General features: G+C 37.9%; 1 protein-coding gene across 1 annotated transcript in view; it reads left to right on the forward strand.

Moving 5' to 3' along the window:
* The window catches only part of TRDN (triadin), a 262,339-nt gene that overhangs the window by 156,594 nt on the left and 89,312 nt on the right, over positions 1-16,433 (forward strand). Inside the window, 2 exon segments of the mRNA XM_067294583.1 lie at positions 575-610; positions 4,008-4,061. Coding sequence (XP_067150684.1) covers positions 575-610; positions 4,008-4,061 — 90 coding nt within the window.

The raw sequence follows: 16,433 nt of genomic DNA on the forward strand, positions 1-16,433 counted from the left end.
GGCTGGACTGGAAGGATGGCTTAGATTCTTTTTGTCTCTTCTCTTTAACTATAAATCTTCTGTTTGTTTTGACAGCTGGGAAATATGTTGCAGCATGAGTTTTGGCTAGGTGTTATGTGAAGCCTTCCAAACTAGGCGTCATTTGTATGGTTGTCAGCAATTTTAGGAAGACTAGACTTGATAATCCCTTTTGTTATATGTCTCTATTCTTAGATTCCTATTGCATTTTCCCTTGCATTTGCTGCAATCTGGGAATGTCACATGGGGAGTAAACATGGCACAGCAAGCACATGTAAGCCATGGTAACTCAATCATATGTTGTATCCCACAGATTACTATACTTAAACTAAACAAGAGTGTTCCTATTCAACCAGACTTTGTTGCATTTGCACTGTAAATTAAATTAATGCAACTCTACCATGAAACAGAATTCAAGCGATTCACTGTATTATTCCAGTGCACTTTGCAGCAAATCAGGTGTTTACCTCTAAAGCACATACTGCTGTTTTCTGTCTACCTACCCACTTTCTAACTATGTTTTCATGCATGGGGTTTTTTTTATTTTATTTTACAGATAAAAAAGAAGCTGCTGTGTCCAAAGAACTTAAAAGTAAGACACTATTATGCAGTAAGTTATGATCTCTTTTACATGTCATGTACTTTCAAACAGCATGTTTCAATAATCCAAAATTATAGTTATTGAATTGTTGAAAACACAAAGAAGAAAGTAGCTACACCATTTATAATTGAAAAATGACAAATTTAGACTCCAGCTGCCTTGTACTTTTAAAATTCATTCTTATGCTATTTCTAATCCCATACTCTTCTTTGTGACTGACAGTTCTGCCTTCCCCTCTTTCTGTCACTGTCTTCAAAAACAAAGGTTTCACAGGGAAGCAAATGTCAAGTGAGGTCTCAGCCGAGTGTGCTCTCAGTAGCAGCAAGTTTGGTAAGCATGCTGAGAAGATTCAGGGTCCAGCAGGTTTGCAGAGGGTCACCTGACGACCATCAGACTTGTGTAAATGGAGCCTGTTCACAAATGCAAAACCATGGCATTGCCTTTCCAGTTACCTCAGCTTCACAGGGAGAGACTTCTGAGGCTGCAGAAATATTGGGACTGGGCTTTTCTGCATAAATAGCAAAACCATTCTCTCGGAACATGGCACTGGTAACAAGGGAACTCTTGCACCTTTCTTTTCTACAAATTTGTAAGCATTAATGCCTCAACACAGTGAAGATAGTTACAAGTAGTTTTGATGGCAAGACTCCAACTGCTCAGAATCTTTGTTCTGAAAGTATGATGTATAATAAAAATTAGGAAATATCTGAGGCTTCAAAGACTCAGTCAAATGCATGATTAAAGAAGGCACTGACTCCGAGCTCCATGTACGATCTTTCCCAGCTTTATGGCAGAAGCTTAAGTATTCTCTGTAGAATCCCTTACCAGCCTCGGTTTTTCAGGAATTTATGAAAAGATTTCTTTTGGCATCCAAGAAAAGCTCATACATGGTTTTCCCACTCAAATTTTGCAAAAACATTGAACAAAAGGTATAATGGATTTACTCTACAAATAATGACCTATTAGTGATATTCCTGCCTGTCTGCAAGTGGGCCTTGAAGGCTCCATTGATTTGAGCACATAGTTCTTCTAACAGGAGTATTTCCTAGCAGCTGCCACTGCAGAACTTTGCAGCTGCATTGCCTGAGTGAAACTTGCAGGATGAAATTTTCAGCTGAAACTTGTTCATATAAAGATGCAGAGTAATTAACCCTGAAACATTTTGTGAATTACAAACTAAAAAGCATATGCTTCCAAAAAAGTTTTAAAACACTTCCACCTTTGTTTTAATGCTACTAAAAAGTTAAATATATAAATAAATTACAGAAATTTTTGGTCAAAAATGTCCTTCATGTTATTTTTTCCTCAATCAAAATTATTCTGGTTGCTCAAAAATAGAGTATTTCAAATGAAAACAAAAATTTAGGTGGACCAAAAAGAATCCAGAATCCATTTATTTTCAGAGATGTTAAGAAGCCCCCAAAAAAGTGTTGTTGGCCAGCACGCTCTACCTGAGGGAGAAGGGAATAAATGCAGGAGTCCTGCAGTTTTGAAAAAAGTCCATCTTGCCACTGGCAGAATGTGTGTGTTGGATCTCCTGCTTCTGCAGGAGCAGAATATGTGTGTTGGATCTCCTGCTTCTGCAGGAGCAGGCACTCAAGAAAAAAATTCTAAGGAAACCATTCTTCAAGGTCTTCTTCTACATGTTTCCCTGAAGGAGGGGTGAGTACCCCAATTAATTACAATACTGTGATAATAATTAAGATCCAAATAAATTAGGATATAATTATCTGCTGCAGACTTTTAAATAGATGGAAACAAAACAATCGCACACTTGCAAAACTATATTTTGTTTTCATTCTGTTTCACAAGACAATCTGATACATCTTTCATGAACTTGTCAAAAGACTGGAGGGGAAGAACTCAAATTACATTCCTGATTTAGCCATATTCTTTTTCTTTGTAATAACACAGTGACAGATGTGAAGGATTAACTAACTTTTTTTGGCATTCTGTAATTCAGATTGTGATTAAAATGATTAATTATTTCCTCTCACAATATGGAAATGTGAATTTTTAGTTAGAGGGATTTTTTAGTTGATATAAAAAATCTGTTATGAAAGCCAGTGGAGTTTAGCTTATGGATATTTGTTAAATTATCTTGGTTTAAGTACAGCCTGTTTTGGTAGTTCCTGAGGATACAAAGGTATAACTAAACTCTAGTAAAGAGTGAATAAATCCACAAGACTAGTCAGATTCTTCTACTTAGGGCTGAGATTCTCAAATTGTCCTTTGAGGATTCACATACCCTTCATCACCTTCATCATTTGGAACTTCATTCCACAAGGAAATGTTTTGTTTCAGTAAAGAGGGGATAGTGTAAATGTTTCGTGGAAAGACTGAGATCAGAAGAACTACAGTTAAGCAGCCTGAGAGGGGTTATTTCTCTACTAGGAGAACCCAGTAATTGCTGTTTCAAGTGCAGTATCAAAGATTGAGTTGTTCCCCTGATGTTCCTCCATTCCTCAGCATGGAGAGAGGCTCCTGGAGTATCAGTGCCTGTGAACATACTTTGGAGAAGTAGCTCAATTTTTTACCTTTTTCATCAGGATTGGATTCAGGTTAGGGGAAAGGATGCTATTTTGAACAGCTATGGGAACTCAGGAGGTGCCGTTGCTGAATTCACAAAAAAAGGCCAGCTTCTGTAGGCTGGCTCAGAACCTCCTGCCTCTCACAACTGCAAGATCAAATGTAGAGGCTTCTGGCCAAAAGATGCTGCCTATCTGGAGAGGCCAAACCTTGCCGCCAGGACTGGTGGCTTCACCTACCTTCTGCTGAGCTCTGCATCCTGTGGGGGCTGAGACTTCCCAACAGTGGTCACAGCCGACAGCAGTGAACCCCACCACCACCACCTGAGCATAACGAAGCCTGGGTGGCCCAGCCATTAGGGATGGTGCCACTGCACTGCCTCTCTGCAGCAGAGGCTGTAATTTCTCACAAGTCCTGAGCATAGCATGGCCTGTGAACATGGAGCCCGCCTTTCCTCAGATCATGCTTCAGTGTGAGGTACCTGCTCCCAGCTGCCAGCTCTGCTGGGTTTGAGCTCCTACCTCCCTTTGAATTCCCACAGAATCCCATAGATAACTGCTTCACTCTGCTTTGCCAATGGATATGGAATAAGCAGGTAGAAAAAAGTAAAAGAAGTGAGTCAGTGGCTAATGGCAAGAGTTTACAGTTGCTTTAGCCCTTTGGCAGGCTATTTTGTTCATGCCATTGAGTTAACTGAAAGCAACTTAGTTCTTTCCTCTCTGGGTAATCTTTTTGGCTGATTCACCACTGAAAAATTTGCCCCAGGCTGTATCTTTCATTGGAAATCTTCCTCATATTTCTGTCTTTCAAGATATAACTCTTTGTAGTAATTGGTTTAATTTGTTCTCTTTTTTTTAAGAGCCAGCAAAAGCTCCTGCAGCCAAACCAAATGCCACAAAACCAGCAGCACCAGGTAAAGGACTAAATATAATCTCTCCTCATATTCAATGCATTTCTTGTATTATTGAACCAGTTTATTGCATCATAGCACCATCTACTGGATTATACAAAAGCCACTGTTTTGGCTTTTTGTCTGCTTGAACTAAAATACATTTCATTGTGAGAATCTGTATGCAAGTTCTTTGTGAAGAACGATAGCATTTTGAATGGCTCTCTAGCATTTCTAATGGCTTCTTGTCCTCTAAAAATTTTTGTAGCGAGTTTCTGACTTTTGTGACAGTAAGGTGCCATGCTGGGCTTTTTTTGCAGGGCTGGAAACCAAAAAAATGAATCGAATCTAAAGACTGTTTTCAAAAAGCAAGTATTTACAGACATGAGTTTCCAGCTTAGGCTTGTAAACTTTCAAGCACTTCAAGAAGGGGATCTGATTTTTCAAAATGTTGATCCTGCAGTAGTTTCTACAGAAACAAATGGAGCTCAAATACAATAGTGGCACTAATTCATATCTGAATTCAGACTGGATTGTAAAAACCTACCACTTTTTATTAATTTCTGCTCTGTTCTGCTTCACAGTCATCTTCAAAAAAGCCCCATTGTATTTCTGCTTAATTTAGTAAAACCCAATAATTTGAATAACAATATAAATACTCAGAATATTTGTAGTTTTCCCAAGCTTTAAATTAGCTAACAAAAAAAGGGAATTTGCATGTGAAAATGTAATAGGTATAAAAGCCATGATATTCCTTTACTCTAAAGCAGGGTGGCCTATGCTGCTCCAGGCTCTGTGCAGCTGAGCTGAGCCTGGTGCTAGCATTGCAGGGGCACACTCCACGGGAACCTTTCTGGGCAGCAGAGTCTGAACAGTCCCGATCCCCTCTCTCCCCATTTGCAGCCCGCTGTCCCTGCTTCTTCTTGCCTCCAACTGGTTCAGCTTTGTGTGGCTATGTGGCTCTGTGAAGTGAGCTTTTTTTTTCTTCTTTGTTTTAAGTGTGTTCTCTGGCTGTATTTCTCTAACCCAGATCTTTTCAGTGACCTAGCTCAGGGTGCAACTCCCCAAATTTTTGAATCACCAACTAAGGGAATAATAACTTGCATCAGTAGAGCAGACTAGGAACTGGTCAAAGATGCAAGCTGGGAATCTTTTAAATTTCCTCTATCACAAAAGGTTTTGCAGCCTGGAATTGCAGTTGATATAGGCTAGTGTAGGGCATATCATGCAACCATTAACTGTGTGAAGCAGGCTTTAGAAGTCCCATTTCCCCACACCTCCCAATCCCTGCCTTCTGTGGTTTTGCCTCAGTTTGACACCATATTCAGTTGTGCTAACACAACTGGGAAAATACTGTAAACCGGATCATTGCCATGGCTTAGAACAAAAATATCCTAAAAGTGTGTGTGTGTGACAGGGTGTTGAGTCTGGATCATTTTAGTGAGCCTGGCTCCACAAACGTTTGTATCTGTGTAACTGATAATTTTTGTAAGTAAACCTACTTTTATTACACACTATTGCCAAAGTGTGTTGTATAGCTAGACCCTTAGATGTCTCCACACTGCATTGCAGAAATCATTATGTTAGAACCATATGTTTATAATTAATTAATCCCACCTGCTTGATTCCAATATTTGTGTTCATTTTTGAAAAATATTCCAATGAGTCTGCTTATTGGCAGGAATGGTGGTGACAGTTAATCTGCTTAAGATATTGAAAAGGGGAAAAACTGGCATGGCTTGTTATGGACAAATAAAATGGGTTCATCTGTTCTGACATGTTTCTAAATATCTAGTTTGCCTTATAGATGATAAAGAGCAATAGCTTTTTGACTTCTACATTTTTGCTTCCCCTCCCCAAATGGCACTGATCTCTGAAAATTAATTTACACCCAGAATAACTCACCATAGCGAAATATTAAATATGCTTGTTTGGCAACATCATAGCCAGACTGCTGCCTATTAGTACAGTAAATTAAGTCCATTATCCAATTTCATATTTCATTTTCTTTCACATCTCTTATTACATTGTAACCTGTACCCCAGAATGCTTAAAGCTGAAGGTTTATTCCTATTAGCATACTGAACAGACTGAAAGCACAGCTGGTCATCTTCCAGTGCTTCTATATCACATGTGTTCTTGGTCTCAGTATCACTGGTGAAGAAATCTCTGTCTAATACATTGTGCACTGTTTTTATCTCTATATATTTAAATGGTGAGAGTAAAGAAAATTATTGTGGAATTCTGAAGTCTATGAGAACTTCTGAGACTGGAAACTGATGGCTGCTCTAGGAAATCACTCTCAATGAATATCTGTTACTTGATTTTCAAAGTGGATATTTTCAAATTTGTGTACTGTATCCTCTAACTTGAAAATTACCACTCTGGCACTCAACTGAAGTTGGGCTGCAGAGCATAACATTTGGCTTTAAAGAAAAGCAGAATTGTTTCAAGTGCTGTTATTCAGAAGGGAGAAACAGGGGTTGAAGATACTGATGCAGCAATTTCATGATGCTAAGTTTTTTCCTGTTACACTGTCTTATGATATTCCTGTCCAAATCCTCCCGCTCATTCCTCTTCTTACACCGTGATGCACTTCCTCCACAGCGATGCCAGCAGGGCAGGTCTGGGCCTGACCTAGCCTTACAGAAAATCTGCCTGCCTATCTATCTATCTATCTATCTATCTATCTATCTATCTATCAGCACAGGCATAAACAGAAACTGATATGGTGGTGTTGTCAAAGTTAATTTAAAGCTAAATAATTTCCTTATCTGATTCATTCTGTGATGACTCAAACAATTGTATCTCTAAAACTGAAGAGTCAGCAATAGCAGCAAATAAGAGCAAGAGCCCTTCAGCAGGGAGAGAGCAGGGGACATCCTAGGCCAGTAATAGAGCCAAAGACTTTGTCCCCCAAAGCCCCAGTCTCACTCTAAAGAGTAATAAAACTCTAAAGTGGTTCCATTAATCCTCTTCTTGTTTGCATTTACATCTCACTGAAGGACTGAAATCCTTTTTCCTTGAGAAAAAGGCATAGGTTTCTTTCACAGGATTTTATAGGGAGCACAGCATGCTCTGTAACTAGGTCATGCTTCAGAGGACAGAAGCTTTCAGGTTTCTCGGCACCAAGGGGTATGTGCTGAGCACGTGCTCCATCCCACTGCTGGGGAACTGAGATCCTCAGGTAGGAGATGTGTCCGCACATCTATGCTCACCCCTGTCCCTCCTTAGCCACACTTCAGAAAAACGCTCAGAGCCCACTGCATATCTAACCCTGCAGTTGTTGCTGTTTAGTAATGGTTCCTGGCCAGCGCTAATTGATGAAAGGTACCCAAAAGTTGTTGGGAAAGTGCTAGCTGGCATAGACTACAACCATGTTAAGAATTTTTGCAACCATATTAACAACAAAGGTGATTGAGTTGCACTGCACCATGTTCCCTGGCACATATAAAGAAGCTTCATAGCCACTAGGTCCTGCAAAACACTGCCATTTTTCCTCAGTTAGGATCAAGGTTGGGTGAATCCCCTTCATGGAATAACCTAACATTATACACAATATTTTTGCACCTTCTTTCAGCACTAATGATAGTGCTTTTCCCTGATGATTAGCCTGAGTGAAAAATCAGATTCAAGTCTTTTTAACACTGTAAAAATTAAATCTTAATTGCAGCTCAGAATTTCCCTGGAATGGCCTTGCAATTTTTAATTTAATTTTACAGCATGTTTAACAGATTCTGTACTGAAACATACCTTCCTAATCACTAATTTTTAATGCCTAATTTTTCACATCTTCCTCTCCACAAAAAAATAAAATAAAAATCATATTATTCCCCTTGAGTTCATAATATAAACTCTTTTTGAACACTAATTTCCCTTGAATATTAGGGAAGTTTAGTTTAGACCACAAAAGAATAAAATAAGTATGACAGAGGAAGAGCCCATTTTAAATGCTCCGTTAGTTGCATCCAGTCTCTCAAACTGATGCTGTCAGTTGTGCTAGAGTTATTATTCCTTTATTATGCCTCCGATTTTTCCACTATTGGAAAGAAGTAGAAGGAAAGAATGACATTTTGCAGGAAATGAGTTCATAAGGTAGGTACAGATTACTAGGAACAAGTTATTCTGAAAAATCTGACCAGAGGATCAGTTTAAGAGGTTCAGATCATTCTACATAATGCAGGAAGAGTTTTCCTGTGTAGAGACACCCCAATAGAGTACGTCTGATAGTGGTCAAAAAGAGATTCTCAGGGAAGGTCGGAGCAAGTATATAAAGATTTTTTTCCCTAAAATGCCTTCTCAATTTCCACTTCTATGTGATGCAGGGATTTCCTGTGTAAAATTATGAACTTCTGGAACCATAAGCACTTTCCAGGACTTCAAATTTAGTATATTCAGAAAAAAAGATATGCACTTACTGTGGTATGCATTTAGTTTCTTTACAGTAAAAAAAGAAATTAGAAGCTCCTTTCTACCCTGTTAACAGCATCAAACAGAAAAAAAAAAGAAAAAAGTCCCCATTTGGAACATTGTCTTACCTTAGGAAATATAAAATAAGCATCTGCAATGTGTTCAGGAAGGCATAATATTTTTTTCCAAGAATCATTAAGATTTACTTGCCTGAATACCTGTGCACCTTGAAAGTGACTGTTGTTTAAACAATAAGAGTTCTAATGGTGACGGACAGTATTTCATTTAACAAATTATTTTAATTCTTAGATCCCAGGCCACCAACAGCAAATAAAACGTCAGCAGGAAAGGGTAGATATTTTATACTTGCCATACTTTAAAAAACAGTGTTATTCTCCCACTTTAAAGGGAAGAAATAATACAAATAGGCAAGGCTTATAGGACAGCAGGTATGCTTTGAAATGGAGGAAAAAGTTCATTAAAGTGTTGAGTTCTTTGATTATCTTTTAATGATTATCTATAGGAAAGAATTAGGCTCAAAGAATTAGGTTCAAAGATTGCTAAAAGCATGTGAGTTGTACAAAAGGTTAGTAACATTCAGCACATTTATTGAAAAGTTTACAATCATATCAGAACAGCCAAAATTATCATGGGCTCTTTTTCATGTTTGTCCCAATCAGGTAGCTTCCAAGAGTCGAATGACAGGTTATATTTTATTCACAGTGTTTCTTCTGAGATCTGGCCTTTTTCCTTTTCCCCTTTTTTGAGTGCACACCGACTCCATCTTCTGTCCAACTTCTCATCCTCCTCTTGGGCAGACATACAGCCCAAGGAAGGAGACATCAAAAATCTGTGCAAATTGGATGTTAAGGGGTGGAGATGATACCCACTCCCCCATGTAAGTACTTTGGAAAGAGGAAAAGAAGAGAAATGCCTTTCTTTTTCTCTCGCCATATTCAGGCAGGGCCCTAGTAGAGTTTGCCATCCTGAAATCTCTTCAGGATCTTATGTCTGAGTGTCCCGTACAAGGCTCCGTGTGCCCCGAAGTTTCCCTTTATAAGGAGACAAGCCACAGCCCCTGGTTAGCATCTCTGTATGTATGACTGCAACACAGGTGTTACCTAGCAATTCATTTTCATAGATGGGATACTATGTTCAGTTTTCTAGTCCCTGATGCTAACCCTCTCAGACTTTCTGATAATGTAAGTACAGCAGTCCTCAGAATTTATTTTCTAGGTTTGCAGTTTAACTCTTCAGGGACAAATGATGAAGGTAGCATATTACATGCATATGGATAGGCTTTGTATTTGATATCTGGACAAAATAAATCTTCACTCAGGTAGCATAGGGAATATGCAGTGGTAAACAAAATAATATAGCCTTACCTGTATTTATGCTGCTACTCAGGCTCTTTGGGTTTAGATTCAGGATCATTCTGTAGTCCTTTGGAATCGCAGAGGCTTCATTTCTGGTCCAGGTTAGTGTACTTATTCCTTATCGGTCTTCTTCCTCACTCCCACCTTAAATCTTTGGGTAGTTAAATACTCTGACTTATTCAGTTTCTCATTTTAAAGACAGAGTTAAAGCACTGGGTGTCTTTGCACAGTAGGTGGAAAAATCGGACAAGAGAAGCTGGGTCCCCCTCTGCAACTGTTTGTCCCAGAGAGTTTCCACTAGAATTAGTCAAGTCTGGCAGCTAACTCTGTTCCTGGTCTGCCAGGAATACATTTTAGCTGCATTTACAGCAGTTAACTTATGGCTATTGTAGTCCATTGCTCAGCCTTCCCTTAACATCTACAGGAATCTATCAGTTGGATGTAGATACATTCCACAAATCGTTCCAACCTACTAACATTTTGATTGCAACTTTAGGGCTTAGAAACTATTGCAGAGTAAAAGATCTTAAACTGCCAGCTGGATCATGTAAACTAGATCAGGAACGGAGAAACAAATTCTTAGCTAATGTCACAATGCATGCCATCAAAGGGGAAGGATTTTCCAATGTTAGAGGGTTTTACTTTACAACCTTCAATTCTTTACAGATAGCATTTATTTAAATGGAGCATGAAATAGGTTATTTTACACTAAGCTTTCTAATCTGAAATCCAGTTTTTATTCTCCAATTTTTAAAAACTTCTCAAGTAAATGACATAGAATTCAGGATATTTTTTCTACTTTTGCTTGGATCTTGAAGTGCCTGGTCTCTTAGCCTGACATGCTATGACTGCATTTACACCTTCCTTACACTATACAGCATTTCAGCTTCATATAGCATTAAAATAATTTCCTATACTTCCTTTCATACCATAGCTGACTGTGCGGTCTGGTCTGCCCAATACAAGAGTACTGTTGTATTACTAACACTAAAATGATCTTACTTCAAGAGCAAGGCAGGGGGAGCAAGTTAACTACAAAAAAGAAATAACTATTCCTTAGTGCATGAAATTAACAATAATGAGAGTGAAATAGTGTCAAAAATTAAATGATTTTAAATAGAAATTAGAGTTTAAAAGATTGTTTAAGTGTCCACTCTTTATGGAAAAGGCATTTTAAGGGGGTTTGTTCTATAGCTGGCAAGCTTTAACAGCCCTGAAATTATTTCATGATTAAGTGCTCTTTTGGCAAGAACTGGGCCCAATTTCAGCAAAGCACTTAGCATATGTTTAAATCTGCCTTGAGTCAGCAAAGCATTTAAGTACATGCTTGAGCTTTGCTGAATTCAAAATATTACATATAGTTTGTATGTGATTAACTTCCCAGGCATCCATCTGTTTTGATACCTTTGTTTTGCTAAAAAGGGAATAAATGAGCCTCATCTTGACCATTGAGGCCATTCTGAAAAAAGCACTTGATTTTCAGAGGAGCAGGAGTGGATTAATAGATGGTAGGTGTGGACTAGAGTTTTCTATAGCATATATGGTAATACTACATCTTTAATTTATTATGTGCTTGAACATAGCTGCGATGTGTTTTTAGAGGTAGAGCAAGTGGTAACATAATATACTTCACTTTGGTGTTTCTTAAACATGAATTTTCTCCCATCATCACGCAGGACTACTTTTAAAGATTTTGAATGTTTCTGTATTAAAAAGTTTCAGCCAAGTACTATAAGTACAAAGCAAACTTAACAATCCACAGTACCACTTTATTCTGCAGAGTGTCTCAAATGTGGTGACTTTTTCTTATATAATGGCTCCTTACGGTGCCCAAGTTTGGAGCTTTACATGTTTCAGAAATAGCAGATGCTGGTTTTATTTCTTGCAGGCACTAGATTGCTCACAGCATTTTGTTGCCTGTCAGAGCTGCACACTTCTCCTGGCACCTTTTGTTGATGTCCTCCTTCATGACATTGCCTCTGCAGATACCCTCTGAAGGAGCTGTGTGACCTGGTTAGGCAGCCAAAGAAGCCTTTCAACTTATTTAACCATATGCATGTCCTTTGACTCTAGTGCTCCGAAAGCAAAGATATCAAAGCTTTTGCTCACTGCCTCATTCTACAGTACTCCTTTGGGTGAATCAACAACAGTACCCTGTTCTAAGTCGGGCTCTACAGTTCAGTCTCTTGTTTTAAGTTCATTATCCTCCAAATATATTTACTCCTTTAGGATCTTGCTGCATTAATTTTTAGTATCTATTGTTTTCTTGCTGAATTAGCTAATTTAATCTGTTTGCCTAATGACAGGCAGAATTTTGAAGAATTTACTTCAAAGTTTCCTTTCACTCCTGAAAATCCAGACTCATATCCACAGTGGGTTAAAATAGTTGAAGCAGAAGTCATTCCCTTCCCAAAAGAAGGGATGAACAAGTTAACATCCTCAAAAGAGCATGATCAAGTTAAAGCATGAGCAAAGAGTAATGACTGGGTGTCATCTGAGCTATGATAGCCTTCCATGGGTACGCTCTTGTCACCAAGCAACTGCAAATTTCACTCATTTTTCCTCACAGTGAGAGTCCTAGGGGAATGTTTTTTCTCTGTCTAACTGTGAGGAGCTGTGTCAGGCTGGCAGGACAGACAACAAAAATCTGCATTCTTTCCATTTCCTCCTTAAGATGGTTCATTTTGTCTCAATTATTCAACTTGTGCAGACACTAATATGCATTTCAGACTCTGAGAGGAAACACGTCAGTCTCTTTTCTGAGAGAGAGCCTCATCTTCAAGCTTCAGTGTAATTAATACTGGAGCCTTGCGGAAAGATGTTTGCTTTCCCTCTGAACTAATACAGCCTGAATATTCTGAAAAGATGTGTGGACTTTCTGCCTACTCAAGTGTGGGAGGACAGATCCCATCAGTTTCTAAGAAGGATCTGAACTCTAAGAAGGACCCTCCCGCCCTTCTAAGCCTCGCATCCGAGGGGCAGTGTTCAGTGCATTTTGATCCCCCTTTTTCCTTTTTTTTCTTTTTTTTTAAATCTGAGTTGCTGATGAGTAAGAAGAGACAAAAGGGTTTTAGCCATCTTTATTCAACAGTGCCCACATAAACCAGAGGGTCATGTACTGTTACAGTAATTCTAACTTTAAGATGTTTTTCTCATTGTTTCTCATAAGCTTTCTGAGGAAAAGGCAGAGTCTACTCCATCCTTTAAAAGATAAAGAAAATTTGTAAAATACTCATTGAAACCTCATAATACCATGGTAACATCAGTTCAGTCCCTCCCCCATAACAAATTTGATAGCAAAACTGATATATGATGGTGTGGGATGATTTTGAAGATGCAGGGGTCTAGCTTGCCTTTGGTGGGAACTGACCACACATACTCAAAATTGAGGACCTCAGTCAGTTTAATGGTGACTAGTTTAATACTGGATTCCTCTCTAAGCTTCAGGTGTGCATCCACTTAATCAAGAAATGAGCTGTATTAAAATGAGGCTAAAGTAACTACTGAAAGCAAGTGTTTGGATTTGGGACAGCATCTTCATCTCCTGCTTCCCAATTCTTTCTGTTAAGCAAAAATAGCAGGGTATCACTCCAGTATCAAATGCTTGAAAAAAGTATAATCACCTCTAGAAAAAGATTTAAATTATATTGGTGACTTCTATCTCATTCAGGGATCCTGAGGCTTTCTGCAATGGTGAAGATTTCTATCTTCAGTTTTGAGCCCATCACTTTCTGCCTGTGAAGGAAAGCTAGAGACCCAATAATTTGGGCTGGAAGCATCTGTGTTTCATCTAGGCCTCTTTTTTTTCCTTTTTTTTCTCTTTTTTCTCTTTTTTTTTCAGATTATTTTTCCCAAGTATTTCCCAGCATGGCAGGAGATTTCTGATACAAAAATGTTGATACAGAAAACTGTAGAAGAGTGTTCCCAGTCTGCCTGCTCCTTTCCTTTATGAAAATCCCTCAGAGAAACCGAGGACCTCCCAAATTGAGGTTACCCTCCCACCCCCCAAAAATGCTCGTTTAAAAAGAACAGGTATATGTTTGGTATGATCTCACCAAGTAAGAGGTTTCCTTAGCCTGTTCTTATTCCATAAAGAAATATATTTGGCAAGTTTGTTATTTTTATAAATTGATGAGTGTGGTGGTGATGGATGTGGCAGTGAGTTTCTTGACATTAATCCTGTCCGTAAGACAACAGCAGGCAAATAAAGCCTGCTGAGTACTTCTCAGGAGAAGGAGAACTTGAAAAATCTAGTTTGATGCAGTACTCCTCCTGTGGATTATCTCAGGTGTAATAACATGACTGAGCTCATACTGCAACCTTTCCCTTCAATAGGGGGGACTAAAGGGATCTTTTCTGTATCTGGCTGCTTATGTTCATAATATTTATAATGAAAGGACATCTTAGAGAGCTTACCATCCTCTCTCTTTGGTTTTAATTAACCAATACATTATGAAGGTCTGAGAGGGAAAACAACAGGCACATAGCCTATAAAACCAAGATTACAAGACTGTAAGACCAGCCTAACTTTCCCCTCTATAAGGATTTCGGTATTCAAGACACTTCACAGAATTTGATAACATCAGGCTTTAGTGAATATAAAACTAGATTCATTAAAATATTTGCAGCAGAAATTAAACAACAGTACAGAAAACTTTTCTGCAGCTACTCAGTGCAATTAGAGTGACATTGGCTGTATGACGTGATGTATAACACAGAAAAGCAAATCCATTTGAGCCATTATTTATTTAATGTTTGTCACAATCTGTGTGATTCCATATATAATCTTTATTTTTCTGAACACTTCTTGGACATGAATGCTTTATCTGAATTAATTGAAACTCACATACACACGCACATATACACATGTGCACACATAGATATACAAATCAGAATGAAATATCAATTGCTTTTTCCTGGCAGATGGCAGAAGGTCACAGCTTGTGAATATCCTTCCTGGTAGTAAAGATCTAAAGGGCACCATAGCAAATGTGCCAGCATAGATACTTTTCAGCACTGTTTGCACACTAAGGAACAGTCTGGCTTTGGGAAACACTGAAGAGGCAAGTGCAGGTTCTTTTCTGTTTTTTTGCCTGCTTCAGGGGTATTTAGAAGTGTGCCACTACTAATGAGACAAAAAAATATATACCTATATGGTTTTATGGACATGTAATACATTTGTCAAATCTCATAAAACGGAAAAGCCATAAAGGAGAAAAATATCAGAGCTTATAAATATGGTGAAATTTCACATTAAAGCAAATCTCATTCCCATGCATGGCAGAAAATCAATATATTATTATCAGAAGTTTATTCCCCAAATATACATGTGTGGTATAGTCTCATGTATACAAAAAACCCCCACCTTTTTAAAGCTAAAAACAATTACAAATGTCATGACAAATATCTAATTTGCCTAATGTGTCTACATCTGGCAATATCCTTTGATATGTCAGACTAACTGTTCATTCCTGAAAAAAAGCCATTCAAATCAAGCAACAAGAACCTGAAACAAAAGGAAAGATCTAGATCTGAACCTCCCTGAAGTTTGTGGCAGATGCAATAAAAGGTTTCAGTTCATTCCATTAAAATATTAGAAAAGGAATCACCTAGAGTTTCATAGTCATGTCCAAATTTCCCCAGAAAACTGTGATGTCAAATTCTATTAGTTACTGAGTGATTTTTTTTTCCTCTGGAAAATGATTTTTTTTATGTTTTTGGAAAGAAAACTATTATAAAAGGAACTCTGTAGAACATTCCTAATATTGTGTTTTTGAAAACCAGGAACTAAAGCTAAATAAACCAAAAATTACAGATTGTGCAAAAATACTTGAGGAGTGATGTTAATGTCATACAGTTCCCTAATCTCATGAGAGCTGACAGATCTTGGAATGAGCGAGAAAAATAATTTCCCCAGAATCACTGAAGTCATAATTACCTTTTCTTCAATTTCCAGGAAGCAGTCGTGAACAAAAGCAAAACAGAAAACCCCACAAAACCAATCAAAACTCTCATTTCACAGAATGAGTCCTAAAATATCTATATGAAATTGGATACTCTGAAGAGTACTTGGGCTACAAAAAAACAAAGCTGCAGCTGTTGTTGTGATTAAACTTATTGAGTCAGCCAAGCTACTGAGTCCCAAACTTCTGCCTTCTTCTGTCCACTAAGCTTCTCCCTTAACTATAAAGCACCAGTGGTATTTTATATACATATATATTACATAATAAATACATTAAAATGTGCCTTGTATGACCATATTAGAGCATAATCCCTGATTTTAGTCACCTATTCTCATTTCTTTGAAAGGTAGATTTTTGGCTGAAAGAAATTACTTATGAATTTGTGATGAAATTCCATCAATATTTTTGGTCAAATGAGAAAACTGAAAAGCTAAAGTGTTTTGTTTTGCTGGACTCAAAGCAATTTATTTTAGAAACTACATTTTGCTTAACTGGCTATTCAGATAGATTAGATTTAAGAACTCAGAAAATAAAATTGAATATTTCATTTCAGATAGAATTACATGTGTTGCTTGTTCCAAACTTACTGGGAAGGGAGGTGGGGCAGAATAACATATTTTGTTAAAAAGCTAGCCACCATTTTTTTT

This window comes from Apteryx mantelli, chromosome 3, assembly GCF_036417845.1.
Source record: "Apteryx mantelli isolate bAptMan1 chromosome 3, bAptMan1.hap1, whole genome shotgun sequence".
Lineage (NCBI taxonomy): Eukaryota > Metazoa > Chordata > Aves > Apterygiformes > Apterygidae > Apteryx > Apteryx mantelli.